Source organism: Melospiza melodia, chromosome 10 (assembly GCF_035770615.1).
Source record: "Melospiza melodia melodia isolate bMelMel2 chromosome 10, bMelMel2.pri, whole genome shotgun sequence".
NCBI lineage: Eukaryota > Metazoa > Chordata > Aves > Passeriformes > Passerellidae > Melospiza > Melospiza melodia.
In genome coordinates this window covers 17,499,180-17,519,182 of record NC_086203.1, presented here as the reverse complement: position 1 = coordinate 17,519,182, position 20,003 = coordinate 17,499,180, and the positions used below count along the sequence as shown (strand labels likewise).

The 20,003-nt window shown below is 40.5% G+C and overlaps 1 protein-coding gene across 2 annotated transcripts in view; it reads left to right on the top strand.

Moving 5' to 3' along the window:
- Window positions 1-2,292: 2,292 nt before the first annotated feature.
- The window catches only part of DCP1A (decapping mRNA 1A), a 31,735-nt gene continuing 14,024 nt past the window's right edge, over window positions 2,293-20,003 (top strand). For both annotated transcript variants that reach the window (XM_063164641.1, XM_063164640.1), the window contains exons 1-5: window positions 2,293-2,439; window positions 3,384-3,424; window positions 5,227-5,354; window positions 13,745-13,811; window positions 18,194-18,332. In XM_063164641.1, coding sequence (XP_063020711.1) covers window positions 2,305-2,439; window positions 3,384-3,424; window positions 5,227-5,354; window positions 13,745-13,811; window positions 18,194-18,332 — 510 coding nt within the window. In that variant the 5' untranslated portion in view covers window positions 2,293-2,304. The remainder of the gene's footprint in view (window positions 2,440-3,383; window positions 3,425-5,226; window positions 5,355-13,744; window positions 13,812-18,193; window positions 18,333-20,003) is intronic.

Here is a 20,003-nt window from a genome sequence, read left to right as displayed (position 1 = left end):
AACACTCCCAGCACACACCTGAGCAGCTGCAGCTCCCCAGTGCAGCCCCAGACTCTCCCTGCACATACACTGTGCTGTGCTGCCAGCTTATCACAGGGAGTCCATACTGTTATCTTCTTATCACAAAAGTTCCATACCTTCTTGGTGCTTCTCATGGACATCTCCTCCAAGCACTGACTCTTCCTTCTTCACAAAGCAGACAACTGACTCCAGTTCCCCTCTCACCCCTCTCTTTTATAGCATCTTCGTCTCATTGCTTACAGCTGTGGCCTGTTAAAGTCAGGCCTGTTTCTAATCTTTGATAATTGGCCCAGCTGCAATTCCTTAGGGGTATGATTATTTTCTACACTATCTTTATTTTCTTATATCCTATCCCCCTACAAGGCTGAGGACAGGCTGTGCATCCCTTCTGATATAAAATATTTTATTCCAATGCAACAATGGGGAAGACAGGCAAGGAGAATAAATTCACTGAAATGCAGAACTCGAATTAGCAGGTGCTGGAGGAAAACAATCCATAACCAGGAAGCACTGCTTCCCTTTCTTCCCTGCTGCTCCTTGGGACTCACTTTTAATGCAAGATGAAGCCAGGGAGCTTTCACAACTGAGATCTCACACAGCAGAAAACTTCCTTTGCCAGTAAGTTTTTAAATTTGAAAGATACCTTTTATGTACAGTAATCTTGCAAAAAGGGGCACTTTCATGCAGACATTTAAGATGCCATTTAGAACCATTTTTTTAGAAAAGTTTTTTTCATTTTCTTTCTGAGTTCTTAGAATGTTCTTGCTCTGTAAAATAATTTTAAAACTTTAATTTCCTCTTATTGTCTTTCTGTAATATAAACTGTTAGACAATAATGAAACATTTTATATCAAAGTATTGCCTTTAAGAGGAAACGCTACAGAACTAGGGAAAATCTAAAATTTATGGATTAGGCTCTTCTGTGGTGAAACCATTAGAGAGACGTGAACTATATATGGAGCTCTAACACATTCCATATGACTTTTGTTAAGGTTTTTACTGATGCCTATGCTCTGGGGTTCAAGGGTGAGTTACTGGGATGAAGTTTTCTCTCTAGATTACTTTTTTCCTAAGAAAAGCATTTTTACTTTACACTAGAACTGTTTGACACCAAAACAAGCACATTATTGTTCTGCCCCAAAAGCTTTACAGTTTAAAAAAATATATTAAACTGGAACTCGATATTTCCACTTCTTAACAGAAAGACTTTTTCTGGAATCACACAACTGCTGGGTCCTTGTTTATGGTTTGTGCATTAAATGTCAGCCATCATGGCAGAGGACTAACCTGTAAAGCTGTATTAAAATCAGAAGTTTGTCCACTTGCAACAAAGAACATCACCTGTGGTAAAACAGAGCATGGCACACATTCTTTACAGTCTCAGGAGGGTCAGGAGTTTGCCACCAACAAGGTTTTGTTTAGAAACTTACAAACTAGGTTTTGTTTAGAAATTTACAAGGCTTTGATTTTTTCCTGTCAGATTGCACAAAATGCTACAAAGTACTTGAACTTGGATGAACTTATCTTGGAAGTAATTAATGCCTTGGTTATGATGAATTATCTATACTTTCCTGTTCCTAAAATCACCAGCAATTGACGAAGCTCAGTGCACTGCATGTTACTTTGTTCTCGTTTCAGCAAACGTAGACATGTACTACATAGCGCTCTACATATGCCAGTTTACTGTCCTGTGTACCTTTACCTGAGAAATGTATCTGGGGATGCTTACTATACCTGAAAGAAATATTTAATCCCCAAATTCTTCTAAAACATTGAAAATTCCATATCCCACTGCAGACTGTGAACTACTGACACACCAGCAAAAGACAGACACGGGAGCAAACAGCATCACCCTCCAAGTGCTGGGAGAGAATTCTGAGCCTGTGACCGAGCTCATCGCGCTTCCCAAGGCAGCCTGCAGCAAACCCCGGATTCTTTGCGTTACTGTTGGAGTAAATAAATAACACCACGATGCTGCGGGGGCCGGCCCTCAGCCCTGCCCACGCGCGGCCCTGCCCGAGGCCCACGGGCCCACGGCCCTGCAAGCGCTCATTCACGGGAACTGCGAGGGGGGAGCGGGGAGCCGGGAAAGGGCTGCGGTCTCGAGTTGAGAAGCGAGACTCGGGCAGGGCCCGAGAAGGGCCCGGCGGGGCGGGGCGTGGGCCCTGGCCGGTGGCGGAACTGCGGGCGCGGGCCGGGCGCTCCGGGCGGCGGCGGGGCCGGGCGCGCCGCTGCACCGGCGCGGCTGTTGCCGTTCCGCGGGCGGGGCTGCCCGGATCCAAGATGGAGGCGGCGGGCAGAGCGGGGCAGGAGATGAGCCTGGCGGCCCTGCGGCGGCACGACCCCTTCATCACCGGCATCGCCGACGTGACCGGCCAGGTCGCGCTCTACAGCTTCAGCCCCAAGGACAACGAGTGGGTGAGTCCGGCGGGGCGGGGCGGGCCCGGCCGTGCCCGTGCCCCGGCAGCCGCCTGGCCCGGCGCGCCCGCACGGGGCCCGCGCGGGGCTGCACTCGCCCGGGGGGCGTTCGGGGTTTGGGCGCGTTCCCCCCGCTTGTGCTGGGGGAGAGCAGAGAGAAGGAGACGAGGAGAGGAAGCGAAAGGGAGAGCAGAGAAAGAGGAGGAGGAAGAGGCAGAGGAGGAGGAGGAGAGAGAGGCGAGGCCGTGTGTGTGCTCGGGGAGGCGGCGCCGTTCCCCCTCGGACCGGGCTGGAGGGCGCTTTGGCTGCTGGTGGCCATTGGCTTTTTCTCTTTTTAATCGTACTTTGTTGTTGTTGCTCGCGCCTGTTGCACAGAGCCCTAACTGGGGAAGAGGGAGATTTAAGAGATGTGAGTGTTCGTCGTTGCATTAAAGCACAGTTTGGCTCGACTGCCGGGTTCATCACGGAGCCATAAAAAGGGGAATACGGGAACTGCGCGGTGTCAGGGCAGCCCTGGAGCTGCAGCAGCTTCCCTCGCACACGCCGTGGGGAGGATTGCTCTGGGAGCTGGAGTCTGACACAGAGCCATGGCCACAGTCCTGCCCTGCTCTGCTGTTCTCCTTGGAGCTCAACTGGAACACAACCTCTGCCAGATTTGGAGCCTGCCCCGTCAGGCCCAGCAGGGCAAGGCTGTGGAACGCTCTGTGTGTATCACATCGACAAACAGAGAGAGTGAGCAAAGTAGTTTGGCAGCAGGTTTAACTTCCTGATCTTTCTAATAAAAAAACCTAGTAGTTTCTGAGAACAGCAGAGCATATTTTTAGACCTGTGATGTCAAACCTTATGGAAAGATAAGGATATTGTAATTCTCTCATTAAAACGCTGTCTAAAACCTACTTGTGTGAACAAGCTCATCCCTGAAGTGCTTTTCTTGTTTTTTGTAGGAGAAAACCGACATAGAAGGGACCTTATTTGTGTATAAAAGGTAAGAGGTGGTTTGGGTTGGTTTTTTTGGGGGAGGGGGGATATAGTGGTGGTGATGTTTGTTTTCTTTCCTTAAGAAAACAAACTCCAGATGGCTTCCTGCTGAGCTTTCATACTCATCATTTTTTGCTTGTCCAGCTGTTAACTGCTGTGTACTCACTCAAAAGAATAAATTCTGCACATGGGTGAATAACTCTGTCAAAAGCCCCTAAAAGTATTGCTGAGAAAGCATAAAACCTGAATGCCACATATGTACCCACATCAAAAACTGGTTTATTGAGCTTATTTTATTAATCCAGTAGCACTTGTTAGTGCATTGAGTTTATTAAGAGACAAGTCTCCTTTTGTCTCCTAAAATCCATAAAGCTGATTATGAAAGCAATAGAGATGAGAAATTAAATAATATGTTTTAATTTACTCCTGGAATATGGCATAAATTTTTGTAAATGGACGAAGTTGCCCAAAAAGTGGAGATTTTGTAGTGTCTGGTTTTGGGGGCTGATTGATTTCCTGTCCAAACCATGGGAGAAATTTCCAGTTCTCTAGGACAAGTAAAAGGGGTGAGGAGGAGAACCTGCCCATAAAATCAATAATAAGTTTAAATTATAGACAAATAAAAAAATATAAATGAAATAACACTTTGTTGAAGGTAAGAAATATAAATAACGCAGACTTAAGCCATCCTGAAGCAAACTGTTACAGTTGTTCATTACAATATTTTATCCTGGCACTGTGTAGGGATTTGAGTAACCACTTCCTGCTACTTCAGCTCCCAGTTTGGAAATACTTACAGTGTGAGAAAGTGAACCAAACTTAAAAAAAAAAAAAAAATCAAAGCAAAAACCAAAGCAAAAGCTTTCAGTGTCACTAGCTGATGATTCCAAACAAGTTCTCTGTGGTGCATTAAGAGATTCACTTGTGATGGTAATGGTTGTTTACCCTGTTCTTGGAAGCTCTTGACAGGTTGTAAATCATTCGGTAAAAGTGGCCACATTGTTACAGAAATATTTATATTTACCAGGTAAGTGTGTCCGATTTTTAACCTGCCTTCATTGTGCTGCTGTTGTTGGTTATACACCAGTTTACAGGCACAGCTGAGTGGTGACAGAACATTCATGCAGCAAGAGAAAACACATCTAAAACTGTCTTGAACTTTCAGTGCTTGCTCAGTGTTCTCTGTTTCCACTTGGTGTCCAGAAAAAAATATAGATAAATAAAAATTGCTTCACTAAGCAGTACAATTCTGAATAATTTACTTTCAGGACTCTGGGTTAAGTCCTTACTTCCAGAGTCTCCCTTTAGGAGGAAATTGCTGTTTATGGTTCCCCCTGTAAGTGTACTTCATGCTATTTAAGACAGGAGCTCTCTTTTATTGTCCTGTCTATTTGCAGTAAGGTAATGGTGCTGTGTAAGTGGTTTGGTTTTTCTCCTCTAATAAAAAAATTCTGAAATGCCTCAAAAGGATCTTATGTCAAGTATTGAATACATTTACATTTTAATGGTGGACCTGCCCTAGTTTTTTTGAATATATTTTTCAGAGGCATATCTTCGATTCAGCAGTTTAACAGTGTAGAACTGTAATGTTAATCCTAATCCTGCTTTGAGGTAAGTGTAGTTTGAAATTGAAATTAGGTGGCATGCCAAGAAATGGCATAGAAAAACAACTGCGAGAGCTGCAGGGCTGCTAAAGCTTCACATAATAAAGCAATGGAAATTTGAAGATTAATTCATAACTTGGTTTCAGAAAATTCCTTCTGTTGATGAAGATATTAATCCTTGGTTTTGTTTTAATTGACACAATAGGTCAGCTTCTCCTTATCATGGTTTTACGATAGTGAATCGACTGAATATGCACAACCTGGTTGAGCCAGTAAATAAAGATTTGGAGTTTCAGCTTCATGAACCTTTTCTGCTCTACAGAAATGCCAGCTGTGAGTATAACTTTCTCTAATCCAAATAAACTTCAGGTTCAGTTTTATAACCTAGATCACTTCTGATTACTGTGATGTCTGTTTCAAATACAATGTAATGAGGAGGGTTCCAGTGAAATATCTGATGATGTTTTCTGTCTATGATGCTAAATTTACTTAAATTGCTGTTCTATTATATTATCATGACTGCCTGCTTTCAGTAAAAAGCAAATATACTACCAAAGTGCAATATTGCTTTGGTCTTTAATTAATGATTTGAAATATTTAGATTAAACTTATCTCCCTCCTCCATCAGCATGTCCCCTTGATGGGAACACTGCTTTGGCTGTGCTTTGGTGTACCTAATAGACCAGTCAAATGTTAATCCCTTCCATTTTTCCTCATGGAAGACCTCTGGGATCTGTAAGAAGCAGGATAGATTCTATCATGGTGGCAAAGAACAGCCTAAGGCAGATGATCTCATCTGTTTCATAATCTTGGCAATCTTCCTTCCATAAGTGTCACAAAGAGGAAGAAGTCAAAACTGATCAGTAAGTTGAAAAGTCTGGGAGGTGAGGGAAGTGACTGGCAACAGACTGGGAGAAGTACTGTGTTGAGTTGGGTGTTTAAGCAGATTGCTTGGTTTGCAAAGAAGGGGAGCTGTAGATGGAGGCAGCAGGGGTAAGATGGACCTTAAGGTGTCAGGAAAGAATTGCAGCTCTGAGGTTGGTGACTTAAAGGAGGCAAGAATTTGATTCATTTGTTGGGACTGCTGATGGTATAAGGAAGCAGGAGCTGCTGTGGAATCACCATGGTGTGTGACAGTGACTAGAGGATCATTAGATCATCCAAGGAAGGAATCACAGGATCATTTAGGTTGGAAAATACCTTTAAAATCATCACACCAAACCATTAACCCAGCACTGCACTGTCCACCATTAACCCACATCCCTCAGTGCCACATCTACACATCCTTTAAACATCTCCAGGGATGGTGGCTCCACCACTGCCCTGGGCACTGTTCCAGGGCTTGACAACCCCTTCCATGAAGAAACTTTTCCTAATTCTCAATCTAAACCTCCAGTGGCACAAATTGAGGCCATATACTCTTGTCCCATTACTTCTTATTTGGCAGAAGAGACCAAGCAGCACCTTGCTACAAGCTCCTTTCAGGTATCTGTAATCAGAGAAGGTACAGGCTGTGGGTGAGTTCATTAGAAACCCCTGAAGCCAATTGTTTTCCTTGATAAAAGCTCTCCTTTTCCTGTGGGACATAAGTGGGTAAGATCTGTGGGAGGGTCATGGGTTCAGGATAGAGGTGACATAGAATAGTACAAGGAAGGGAAGAAATCATACAAAGGTCAGCAAGGAAGAAATTACAGCCTGGATGTGGGAATTGCATTCTGAAGTAATCAGGAGTATTTTTTTCCTCTTATTTCTTTGCCATTGACATTTTAAAAGACTTTGGTCAGAAACTCTCCTTTCTTTCATTACCCCATCCTGTCTCCAGTGATTGCAGATGGAAGATGTCCAGTGCAGTTAGTATGTCATGAGTTATTTTCTCAGGTGCCACAAATAAACTGCAGATGAGTTTTCCTGCCCTCTGAGTGTGTTCACTTCGTTCAAATACAAGCTTAAAAGCATTGAAAATGCCATCTAAGCTTTTTATTCCTTATAACTTCCACATCACTTACTCCCTTACATTTTGCATTAAGCTATTTTGTTTTGGATTATTTTCCTTACATAAGGTTTTCTAAATTTTCTGTCCTCTGAAAGAGTTGGAAAACAAATTATATGGTTGAATTGTGTTAAAGCTGTTTGCCTCCATTTGCACAGTATTTGTGAATTTGCAGGCAAATTTGGATTTGCAGACAGATTTCAACACGTGTGTGTTTTGTTTGTCTGGGTGGATCAGGGGATTCTTGTCCAAGTTCTCTTCATGCAGAAGGAACTCCACTTCCACTCATTGCCTGCTGGCTTGAAAAACCTTTGCATTTTTGGAACTAATTCAAATCAGAGGTTTAAGCCAGTGGTTACTATAATGTGTATTTCCAAGGGCTTAATGTCATGTGTCTCTAATGGCTTAAGGTGAAGTTCTTCTGAGAACTCTTAATGACTGAAAGAGGATGGGCTGCTAGTTTGTGTAAGGAGCAGCTTCCTCTTACACAACCCTGTGTCTTGTAGAGTGGCTTTTACTGTGTCCTTGAAGAAATCTCCTGTCATCATTAGAAACCCTCTATGAGTGAGGCTGATTCTGTTTCCTTAGTTTACAAATGGGTGATGGCTCAGACTATCCAGTAAAAACCTAAAATCATGCTAACAGTGCTGTTTGTCAGAGACAAATAGGTACTTTGTGCCTCTGTAGTTACATTGTAACGGGATCAGTAACAAATAGAGATTTGTGCTTCACCAGGGCATGGCAGAAAAGTAGAAAATGATCAAAGCAAAATTATGTCACCATGCATTTGGGGAAGATTCCATGTCAACAATATTTATATTCCATGTGGTACTACTGTTCTACAAACTTCATGTTCTCACTTTGTTCTGGGGTTCTGTCTTGACTTAAAATGAGGCCAAGTCTGTTCTGTGCAGCAGATCAGACCTCTGGCATTTCTGTCTTCAGCAGCACAGGAGCTGTTCTGGGACAGTGAGTAACCTGCTCCAAGCTGCTAATGACTTATGGGAGGAACTTTGCAAGCACTCTACAAACATTAGTTTTTGCTTGGCTGGAGGCTGTAAGAATGATTTGTCTGTCATACTAGATCATAATATTTTGGTGGGGTTTTACTGTTCTTTTGTAGTTTGATTTCTTCAAACACACTTACCATACAAAGGAATTGTTGGTTTGCTGCATATCAGAAGTTACTTTGTTAAGCTGTAGATGTGAGATATTTTATCCAATTGCGCAGAAGCATTTTCATACTCTCAGACCAAGACTGGGTAATGGTCATTTTATTCTTATGGGAAATTACTGATTTTCACAGCTCTTGAGGGGAATCCTCCCATTTTTGGCAGGGTGGGGGATGAAGGAAACTTCCATGGGCATTTTGGAAGAAGAGCAGATACCTTTCTTATATCTGCCTTTTGCTGTTCTCTGAGCACAATGGAAGACATTTGGATCAGTTTGTTATTATTCTGTGAGGTTCCCCCCATCCCAATCCTACCTTTTTCATATTTCAGCTTTTAATGGGGAAATCTTTCCTCACTCCAGAATTTTTGTTCTCAAAATTATTTTGGCTACATAATGTGGTTCCAACCCCAAAAGAATACCAAATGCAAAAAGTTGGACATAATGCTGCCTCAAGACTTACTCCATTTATTTTGTTGGGCATAAGACCCTAAAACAATGATAACAATGTGACTAAGAAACTGTGAGACTTTATACCACTTGCAGTAAATAGAAAAAAGGCATTCTTGTTTTCACTGTTATAAAGAACTAAGGAAAGCAAATATCACCAAACATAAACAGATAAGAAATTATCAAATTGAAAAGACATTGTTTGACTTACTGTAACGTATTTTTAAATTAGAATTACTCTTAAAAGGTAAAAATTTTGAGATTATACTCCATACATAATGTGCCATATATTATTTCTTAGTCTGGAATAGGTATTGCTGGGTATATTTGATCCTTGTTGAACTCTCCCTCTGGACACATGCACATTCTTTAGAGAACTCAGATTATTTGCTCATTAAATACTGAATACCATTGATTATTTTTTTTTAATGAACCTAAACTTGTTTTCTCTTGTCTGTGTTTTGTGGAAAGCATATTAAACTCTATTTTAAAAAATGCATACAGTTCAGCCAGTAACTGTAATAACAGTATAGTCTGAAGTTCAGTACTTCCTTTCAATCTGTAATGTGAGAATTTGGAGCTGTTAGTTAATAGTTTGCTTAATAATTAAGGAAAATTAGTCAAAGTTTTAAGCACTATTGTACTTACCTCCTAAAGTCTGCAGGAAAGATTCTTCTGACCCTTTCTCATTTATAACTTTTCCCTTGTATCGGTGGTGTTGCTCTTGATAAAAAGGGTTTTTAATCCAAGCCAGTTCACCAGACAGGCTGATTTCCATGGTGCACAAAAGACAGATGTTTAGCATAAACGTTGGGCATTAAAATAAATGGTCCTTGTTTGGTGTGGGGTTTTTGTGGTGTTGTGGTTTTTTTCCTTGCTTCTTATTCCTGTCCAAGGGAAGAGTTAGTAATAGAAAAATAATGGATTTTGGAGAGGTTTATATGTATAAGTGGAAAACTCAGTTACAAAGTGCTGTCTTCTGGTCTTGTTGTATTATTGATGAAAACAACTTGTATCCTGAACAGCAAAAGAGAAATGAGTTGCATTAGAAGTGTTTCAAAGAGCTCCTGACTGGTTTCAAAGCTTTAAGGAAAGTCTCTTATCACACATGTTCCATTAAGTGTAACATATCTGTGATTGCTGAGGCTGCCTGGCTCTCCAGCAAGCACATTAACCCAGTGGTTTGGTCTGAGATAAGAAAGGAGCCTTTTCTTCATATCTTCATAGCAGAAGAAGCAATGCAAGCTGGGGGAGGGGGGGAATGATTGAAAACTGTGGAGACATTCTAAAAATACATTGTTTGACCTGAAAGACAGCACTCTAACTGCAAGAGGTTTTCTTCTGTGGTTCAGCTTGCAAAGAAGCAATCCCTCTCCCTCTGTATAATACTGTGGTGGCAGTTAAAGTGTTCCTGAGTTTGGGTGCTGCTTGGCACCTGCTGAATTACTCCATGCTCCTGCTTCTGGGATTTTGCTCTGTGATATATTTGTGAAATGCCTTTAGGTATTGAAAACAGCAAAGGGAGGAACTTCTCCCATTGATTCTAATGGTTTGTAAGTCTATGTGGCAGGCTAATACCTCCATGTAGGAAATATATATGAAGAATGTCAGTGATACAGAGCTGACTGACTGAGGAGAGGTGGCATTTCAGCTGACATTGCTGCTAGAGAAAGTACAAGCTTTAAGAGAGAGAGCTTTATGTCATTTTGCCTCAAACTCTATTTGAGGTGTAAAATGATCATATATGTGCTTTTCTTTATGGAAGTGAGATGGGGTTGTTTTCCATGGTTACATTATAGGAAGGGTTTCAAAATACAAGTCCTTTTCTTTCAAGAGTTTGAAAAATTCCACTTCCAGTTGTTCTCCTTCACTGTATGACAACATCAAAACTGGACCTGTAAAATAAAACTTTTCTCTCTCTTCTACCAGCTCTTCCAGATAGTTAATGGAAGTTTTAACCAAATCATCTCTTTGAATGAGTTGAGGATGTATTTGTACAAATGGCTAAACTGCCTGGGGGAAGGGAGTGACAGTGTCTGGAATTGCTGAAACTGGCAGTGCTGATGAGTCCGTGTGCACTTCCTCTGGCACACAGTTCCATTCTAAGCTTTCCCTTCCTGTGTGTCCCAAGCTTCTTGTTTGTGCAGTCTCATGCTCCAATGGCCTTTTGTGAAGCTGATGCAGAAATGGGATCAAGGATCTGGTCTGGACTGGAATGTACCCAGCTGGCATGAGGGAGGGGGGCCCCTTGGGGTACAGTGGGTTAACAAAGTTGTGGGAATGTGAGGGTGGGGACACTGCCTCTTGCTGCTTACTTAAAATGAGAGCTGAAGTGAAACTACAATTTGGGGATGCAGCTTCATTTTATGTTGGCAAGGATGAGGCTTCTGTCTCGCAGTGGCACTTGGCTATTCCCACACTTAGTCCAGATTATAGAAGAGCCCAAGACCTTCCTTTTGGTATTATTCAGTTGTTAGGCTTGAGCAGGAAGTCTTCCATAATCCTTCTGTTCTCTCAAAAGCTCTTTGGTTTCCCATTTCAGTTTTAATCAGGTTTTAAGGATTGATGCAGACAAGTTTGGAGGGACGTTGAGTGTTATATGTTTAAATAAATATTTATGGGTCAGTGTCTCTGACAAAAATTACATATGTCAGAGAAGAACACTGATTACGACAATGGATGACTTCTTTTAGTTTTATGAAACCTGATTTGTCTGGGGTATGGGTTACTCATTACTCCAGGGGTGTCAAAATGCAGTGTGAATCCTACTGAAAGAATTGCTGCTGATGATTACAAACTACTGTTACTTGATTGCTAAAGATGCCACCCAGCATTCAGTGTAGAAAAGCTGGGTGGAAAAATTCAGTGGCTTCTGTTGGATGAAACTCTTGCAAGAACTGCAGTAGAAAGGTACCATCAGACATAGGAATATTCAGCTAATATTTATGCTGAGTAAAGCAAAAAATCACATATTTAAAAGGAGCTGGTAAGAGCCAACTCTGTCTTTGCTATAAGGATGTTCTTTATTGAAGTTACATGCACGGAAGGAAGTGTATAGGCAAATATATATTAAATAGTAATAGTAATGCTGTTGGGACACACACTTCTGGGGAAGGGAGCTGAACTGGCAGTACAGGAGAGCACTTGGAAAAAGGAAGATAAACATTCCAGCCTGTGGACTGTACCTGCATTAATGCCCAAGTTGTAATCTGCTGTGCATCTTCGTCATATTGTGTAAAATTGTTTTGCAGTGACTCCCTGTGATTGCTTGCCAGTAGTACAAAGTGGAAAAAACCCTCATCTTCTACACCAAACAGAGATTTGGATCTACTTGTGGTCTTGTCTAGGCCTGTTTCTGGCAGAATTGAGTGTGACTTTTATAATTTTTCCTATTTAAATATTATTATAAGTTCCATATCTTCATTTCTTAAGCAAGTATGCTTTTGAAGCAGCTTTCTCCTCTTGGCAGTTTGTCTGGTAATGAAGTCTTTTCTTTAGTGTTAAAGTATGAGCTACTTCTTTAGTCATGTAGCAACCTGGAAACTTTGTAGGTTTCTATGCAACAGAAAATCCAGTTGTATTAAACTGCAAAGTTTAATAGAAGCATTTCATGAGCATTGGCTACATGTGTGAAATGCTTTTTATTGGTTTATGTCTTTTGTGCATTGATTTCTTTGTTTATTACTCAAGAAGCTTTATTATCTATTACTTAAGCTGGAACCTCTAAAGATATAAACACCCAAATTAATACAGCTGATATTTAATGAAAGAAAGAAAAGTCAAGAACTTTTGTCCTAGGATGTTCTTCTAGAAATGAGATGTCTACCTGACTTCTTGAGGATTTTGGCACAACAGAGTACACCTGGAATAAGTTGAAGGGCCAGAAAAAGTTTGGTAAATAATTGCCCTCTTTGCCATGACTTGACATTAGTTTGGGTGGGCTTTGCTTGAGCTTTTTGAGTATCTTGTGGAGAGAAAAAAAGTGAGTAAAGAAAGAAAAAGGATTTCACTGCGAAATAAAAATCTACCTCTAATGGGAAATGGTTGTGTAAAATTTTTTTAGCAGTCCTTTCCTTCACTTTAAGTGTATTTATAATCTGTGATTTCATCTACATAAAATCATTGACATGAACTGCAGTATAAAGATGAGTTTTAAAAGGCTTGAAAGCATTTTTTCAGAAATTCAAATACTTTAATGGTACCATGTGTAAAGTGTCCAATTGCCTTTGATGTTGTAGCACTTTATGCATTGACAAACTTCATAGGTGAACTAAGATTTAAAGTAACCTGCATTGTGGGCTGGATTCAATACAATTCTGAAAAGAGTTGTGGAGCTTTGTGGCTTTGGTGCAGCAGGAGCAGTGGAGCTGCTGTGTGGGGAAAGGCCCTTGGGAGGATTGCTGGGGAAGGAGCAGCTCGGGGCACTCCTGACAGAGTTTCTCCCTCTGAATGGAGGCTCAGTGGTCAAGCTCCAGCTCTGCAAACTTTCAATGGAATTTTACTTACTCTGAAACCAGAATGAGGCTGTCTTGCTGAGCTGGAGTCCTTTTGCTCTCATTGCTTTGTCCTGGACACCTTCAAAGAGCAGAGGTCCCTATCATTGTAGTTTTAAGCTGTTCCATGAATGTGGCTGTGTGATGGGAGCTTTGGTACTGCTTCCTCCTGGAAAGGCAACTTTCCAGAGAGGCTCTGACTGAACTGTCATGCTATAATTCAAATGTTAATGTTGGTCTTTGAATTTGACACATTCAAAAATCAGTGGGTTTTTTTTTAATGGATATTCCTTGGCCTAGCTTAAATGATAAAGTCAATTCAAAAGAGGAGGTTGCAACTGTAGTGAGAAGGCACCTGCTGGTTAAAACATTTTCCTGTCACTTTTATTTACAAACAGTATCAAGATTCTATAGTTCTTCCATTCAATCTGACTAAAGTTGTACTTATGTTTGCACATGTGCTGTTTCTGATTACTTTATAAATAGTAGTTGATGACACAGTATTTCAATGGAAACTGATGGAAATTTGTATGTTGCAGATCTAATGGACTCCTGTTTTTTTCTATTGATTTAATTACTTTTTTTTGTCTTATACTTGCTTTCTTTTCCTTGTTTTCTAGTGTCAATTTACAGTATTTGGTTTTATGACAAGAATGACTGTCATCGAATAGCAAAGCTCATGGCTAAGTAAGTATTGGGGCCTTCTAGAGATTATTCAATGTGTCTGCTTTTTTCCTCACTCTCCTAAAAATGGAGGAATACAACATTCTTGCTCATACAAGTTTTTTTAACTAATGAAAATTACAGATTTGTTTTTTAAAAAACCTGCAGCATTAATATCTTCAATTGAGTGATTAAAAAATGAGTTGAAAAGTTAGTTGGCATTCTCTAAAGAAAGCAACTATGTGCACTGTGTGCTATTTTATATTCTGTTTTGTAGAGGGGTGCTGGTAAAAGATTTTCTGATGCAAAGAGTGTAATTAAATAAACGATGGTTGGGGGTTTTTGCTTGTTTTGTGGAGAGCTGTTTTTTTCTTGGAGTTTGTGGTTTGTTTGGGTTTTATAAGACTTAGCTGTTATTCTTGACTAAAGTGAAGAGACAAAAAATTAGTAGGAGAACTAGGTAGAATTTTCTAGAATTGTAGTGGGTTCAGGAGTGCAAGCAAAACTGTGAAATAATAAGAGCTTGGTGTTGCTAATTTCTGGATTTGGGATAGTTACTCTTGCTAAAATGCAGATTGTAGGTGTACTACCCAGGGTATCTTCTCATCCCTCATTCTCAGCTTTGCTCCTCTTTGCTATCACACTGCTTTCCTGAAGCCTCTTATCTCTTGCATGCCTTCAGCAGCATGTCAGGGCTTGCCAGTCAGGCTGTCCTGAAAACTTGCATAATTTAATTACATGGAAATATATAATATCTAATTATATTAAAACTAGTCACAGTGTAGATATTTCAAGCTGAATTCTGATTTCTTAGTGTAGGGGGTTTGGTGTGGGTTATTTTGGCTTTTTTTTTAGTTATTATTATCTTCACACAGAAGCAGTGAAAGAAAACACAAATGACAGACATTAGTATCAAGATATCTTTCTAATTCCTTTTCTTTTTTCTCATCCTTATAACCCCATTTCCCACTTTGATTTTTTTCTTCCTAGTTATGTTGGACTTCTTATTGTTATTTGGTTTGTCTGTATCTAAGGATTAGTGGGAAACAATTGTGTGAAACTGACTCTTGGATGTTGTTACCAAAACAAATAACAAAACATCTACTGCCTCTCCTCTTTATAAACAGAGCATCAGAAGGACATGGCTTTCTCTTCTAATCTAAACCCATTAGTTAATGTTTGAATTGTGAGAGAGAGCTGGACCTGTCAAACTCTACCATATTCACAGCTGCAGTGCAGATCTAACTTCAGATAGCAAACCTTGAGTCCATTTGAGCTGCTCTGGTCACTGTAGCATAAGTGATGGGATACAAATGATAATTCAGGAGTCTTAAAAAGTGGGATCAGGTAACAGACCAGTCTGGCCATGGCACAGCAGTCCATAAAGCACATTTACCCCTTTGGCTGGATTGCAATATTTACATTTTCTTCCAAGAGTATTAATTTTGTTCTGTAGTTTTTTGTTTTTGGGGTGGAAATTTGGATTTGCACCCTATTCTTAAGGTGGAGTTTTTCTTAATCACTGATAGGAAAGAGTGCTGCCTTTATAATACTTCAGCAGTTCCAAAACATAACCATAAAAGGTTTCAAGGAGATTTGCGTTCTCTTCCCTGCATTTAACTTGACCTTATTGTGCCAGACTGAGTTAACAAGATTGCAGGCCATCCATTTGTATTTTGGTGGCTTATCTTTGAAAAGAAAAGTAAATTAGGCTTTGTAATCACAGACTTCACTTCTCACATTCTCTCCCTCCCCCTGCCCTTCTGTGAGGTTGTGCCAGGTATATTTTCAATGCTGCAACTCCAGATATTCTTCAACAAACTGTCACAGCAGCTACTGTGTCCCTGAAGGAATGTGTGCCTCTTCCACTATCTGATATAATGGAAAGAAACAGCAGGCCTTGCTTAAAAAAGATTTAATCCTGGATTGCACACGGAGCATGTTCAGTGTACAGATTTGCAGCAGTTGACTTTTTTGCCTCCAGGAAGGGTATTTAGGTATTTGATTTACAGATTTATTTTTTTTTTTTTTAGGAATTCTAGAATTTTCTGAAATGAAAACATTTCATGGGAGTCAAACTCCTGATTTGAGAAAAAATTAATTTGTGTCAAGTTAAGATGATTGGTTGAAGGATGGCCTTTCTAGAAGGAGTAGGGCAGAAACTGCAGGGCTTCAAATATTTGAAAAAACTATTGCGTTCTGACCTGTAAGTTTGTATGGGGGGGTTATTTTCAATTTAGTTTATAAGCTTGTTTTACCTTGTTTCAATAGTCAGACCCAAATTGGCTTCTGAGACAGAGGAAGCAGACTAGAATTGGGAAAGAATCTCAGAGTTCTGGGGATACAGTTTCACATTATATTCCATCATCACCATTGAAATGTGGTGCACAAGACAGAAGATGGAGTTTAAGCTATTGGACAATTACCTAGATGAGAAGAGAATTTGTTATTCTTCAAAAAGAAAGTAAACTTTAAGCTTTAAAAAGGTAACAAACACTTCATAATGAGCAAGAGAAAAATATTATGAACTGTTTTTCACATTTTTATGAAACATTTCTGTGAAATGCCTGCACAGGTATTGAAGGTGTTTTGCTGTGAGTTCAATGAGTACTGGTTTCAGGGGAGGATGTTTTACTGAAACCTTCTGGGCCAACTAATTAAGGCAAAAGGAAAGTCTCAAGAGTGAAGCGTTTGCTGTGCCTGCCAGGCACCTTGTGTGTTTTCACTTTGCCCAGAATCTTCCCTTTAACTGAAGTGTTTCTTTTTTCTTATACAATTGTGCTGGCACTTTACATCTCAGCAAAGCATTCTGATTCTCTTACCTTGCTCTTTCTCACCATTAGTTTTGGAGTTGAGTTTAGAGAGGTCCTAAGCCAGGACTGGGTGACCACGTGAGGTGCTAGAACAAAATGTTCTCTCAGGGAATCACCATAGAAACACTTGTGGAGTATTGAGCTGCCTCATCCAAACGAGCACATGCTGCAGTTCTCAGAAATTATCAGGGTTACATTGGCCTCCCTATTGTGAGTTACCTTGCCAGGTGACTGCTGCTTACAGAGGAGGCTGGAAGTAATCAGGAGCTGGTTAAATAACCAGCTTGTATGATGAAAAATTGTGAAAGCAACATTGAATTGTTAAAAGCCAAATCTAACCCTTTTTCAGCTAAACTCTAGTGAAGTAAAGAAGCTTGGTAGCTAGAAAACTGGGAAGAAACTTTCAAAACTCAAACTGTTTTTTCCTCGGAAATGTAAATGTAGAGGTACATATAAATAATTACAAAATCTAGATTTTGTCCTGAATCCTAACTGACCCAAAGAAACTGGAGGCTGGGATGATTGACACTTTCTGTGATTGTTGTGATGGCACCTCTTGGCTCCCCCCTCAGCCATCAGTTCCACAGCATGAGAGTTCCCAAGTGACATGCCAGCTCCAGAGCTCTGCCCTGTTTACAGTGCTTGTTTTTTCTTAACATATTTGATTAATGCAGGCTTAAAAAAGAAGGGATTACAGGCTGGTGTGTGTTTATTTCAAGAGGATAAGCTTCAGCGCACTGCACAGCCATGTATATCTTGTGAACTGCATATGGATTAGGAGTATATGCTGCTTTTATTTTTATTAATGAAATGAGCAGGTGCACCTCACCTTCTTGCATCTCTGACCTATCCTTCAGATGGAGGGTTCTGGATACTTGAGGCAGGCAGGGGTGGAGTAGAAGTGGTGAATGAACCATAGGCACCAGGGGCCAGAGGTAATGCAGGTAATTGGAATGACTGCAGGGCAGCTTGAAGAGGAAATGGTTTGCTGTTCTTTCCAGAGCCTTAGGTGGGGGTGTGAGGGGTGACTTGCTCTAAGTCTTCTTGCAGACTGACTCCAGAGACATCTGGTGTGAGCCAGCTCTCTTCTTTCCTATTGTCTCTGTTGCATAATGGTAGGCCTCATCCTAAATTAGAACTATTTGGTAATAGATTTTGTTGAATGACATGGCTTGACTTGGCTAAATATGGAGAAATGCATGATAGGAAGTAAAGAGTAAAACTTGTATCTTGGTGTATGGTGTAAAACATGTGCTTTTTGTGTATCACATGCTTGGATGTCCACATATTTCATTGTAAAAATGTCTAAACATGAGAGTTTTATAGGAGTAGTGTTTGCTGTAGGCAAACTTTGAGAGAGACAGACCAGTGCTCTGTGAATGGGAGATAAATCGTGCAGACCATTTGGCAATTTGTCTTGTTTGAACCTTGTAGCAAATGAAAACTTGTGTAACTTTGGTCAGCTATGTGTTAGGCTTTTATTCAGGCAGAAAAATGGGTTAATGTACTGGGAGTACTTTTTTCTTTACTGCTTTTTGCAAGATGTTAACTCTAGTTAAATTTTTAAATCCTGTTTCTCCTTTTCTTTTACAGAGTGGTTGAACAAGAAGCTCAGAGGTCGCAGCAAATTTCTCAGGACAGAAAAAGTCCCAGCAGAACCAATGGCTGCAATGAAAACAGGCCCATTGACATCCTAGAGATGCTTAGTAAAGCCAAGGATGAGTATGAACGAGTAAGTAAATGTCTCTTCTGGAAACCAGTTTTTAGCACATCAGCTGTGCTTTGTTTCAAGGGTGGGCAGTGTGCAATAGTTCCAGCAGCCTTGTTTTCAGAGTGCTGTGGTGCTCCCTCCCTCAGGAGCACTGTACTAGGAAACATTCTGTGATTTCAGGCAAGATGGATTGAATCCCCATCATGTGGTCCAACTTGAAGTGTAGCAGGGTGGACCCATTTTATAATGATTTCTCCTGCTGTGAGAAAATCTTGTCTCTGGGAATAGCAAATAAAAATTGTACCAAACAGCATCTGTCTCTTAGTCTCAAAAGATGAACTGTGGTGTTAGAGACTGAGGCATTCAGTTTGTAGACTTTATGAAGCATATTTCTTATTAGCTGTAGACTAAGTGTAACAATACTGTTCCTTTGTCTTTTTGTTCTCCAGTTTATTTCTTGTGTCCTGTCTACTGTTTCTCCCTTTAATAAAATAATTCATCTCAGAAGGAAAAGCCTGTTATCCTTTGCCAGTGCTAAATCCACAAGATTACATAATGAGGAATGTTACTTCTCTTAAGAAAGAATTACTTTATATAGTCATGAGGACCAAATTCATACATGCAGGGTGAATATAAAGGTAATGTGTGGGAGATCCAAAAATGGAAGCAGAGATTCTGAACACGCCTCTTCCCAGAGTAATAATACAGGAATGTGCCATAGTAAAGCAATGTGTGAGTATTGCATTGCAGAGCCATGGTGTGGCTTCTGTGCCTGTGCTGCTGGGAGAAGAGGGAGCACATTTGTACAGTGCTTGATTCCTTGCAGGAGTTGCTTGTGCTGCAGAGCTCCTTTGAGTACTTGAAATTGAGTCTTTGTGAGATTCTGAATGGTTACAATACAGTGTGGGATGAGAAGAGAGCAAGCATGTGGATTAAACCTTGTATGAGCCATCTTAGCCTGTCACTGTGTGAGGTACATTGAGGTCAGGGCAATGTGATAAACAACACAGTATCTTTGACCCAGGCTAGATACTCATCTCTGGAAATCACTCCTATGTTCTTTTAATGCTTTAAAATAGAGATGAAAACAAAATTAATAGCCAGTGTGTGTCAGTGCTGTTTGGGGAGAAGGTGTCTCTGGATGAAGGCCAGCATTGTGCAGGTAGCAGCTTTTGTGAGATCAGGGAAGGAAACATCACATTATGGTTCATCTTTCAGTGCTGTATCAGTCTAGACAGATTTGAAGAAATTGAGGTCTTTTTGAAAAGGGGAAAAGCCCATACCACAGGAATGCACTGCTTTGGTAGTGCCCTCCTGGGTGTGGTGGAGCTTTTCTCCCTCTCTGTCCATGCAGTATTGGATGCACATTTCCAACAGATGGGTGACTTGGGATATTCCAGCTTCTCTTCTAATTTTCAGATTTTTTTCATATGAGAGTACTGAAAAGCTTTTGCTGTAAACAAAGTTCCTGAACATCATGGATGAAGCTCTGTAGACAAGTAAAATTCTGATGAGCAGGAACAGATGCAGATATTTTAATGGACAGACAATATCTGTGGTGCCAGTAATGCAGCAGTGAAATAGGCAGGGCATGGGCTACAACAGAGCTACTTTAAAACTGGGGGCTTTGTATCTTTATTTCTTCTTATTGTTATATATGTGTGTTTCTTTCTTGATATTTTTTGAACACCT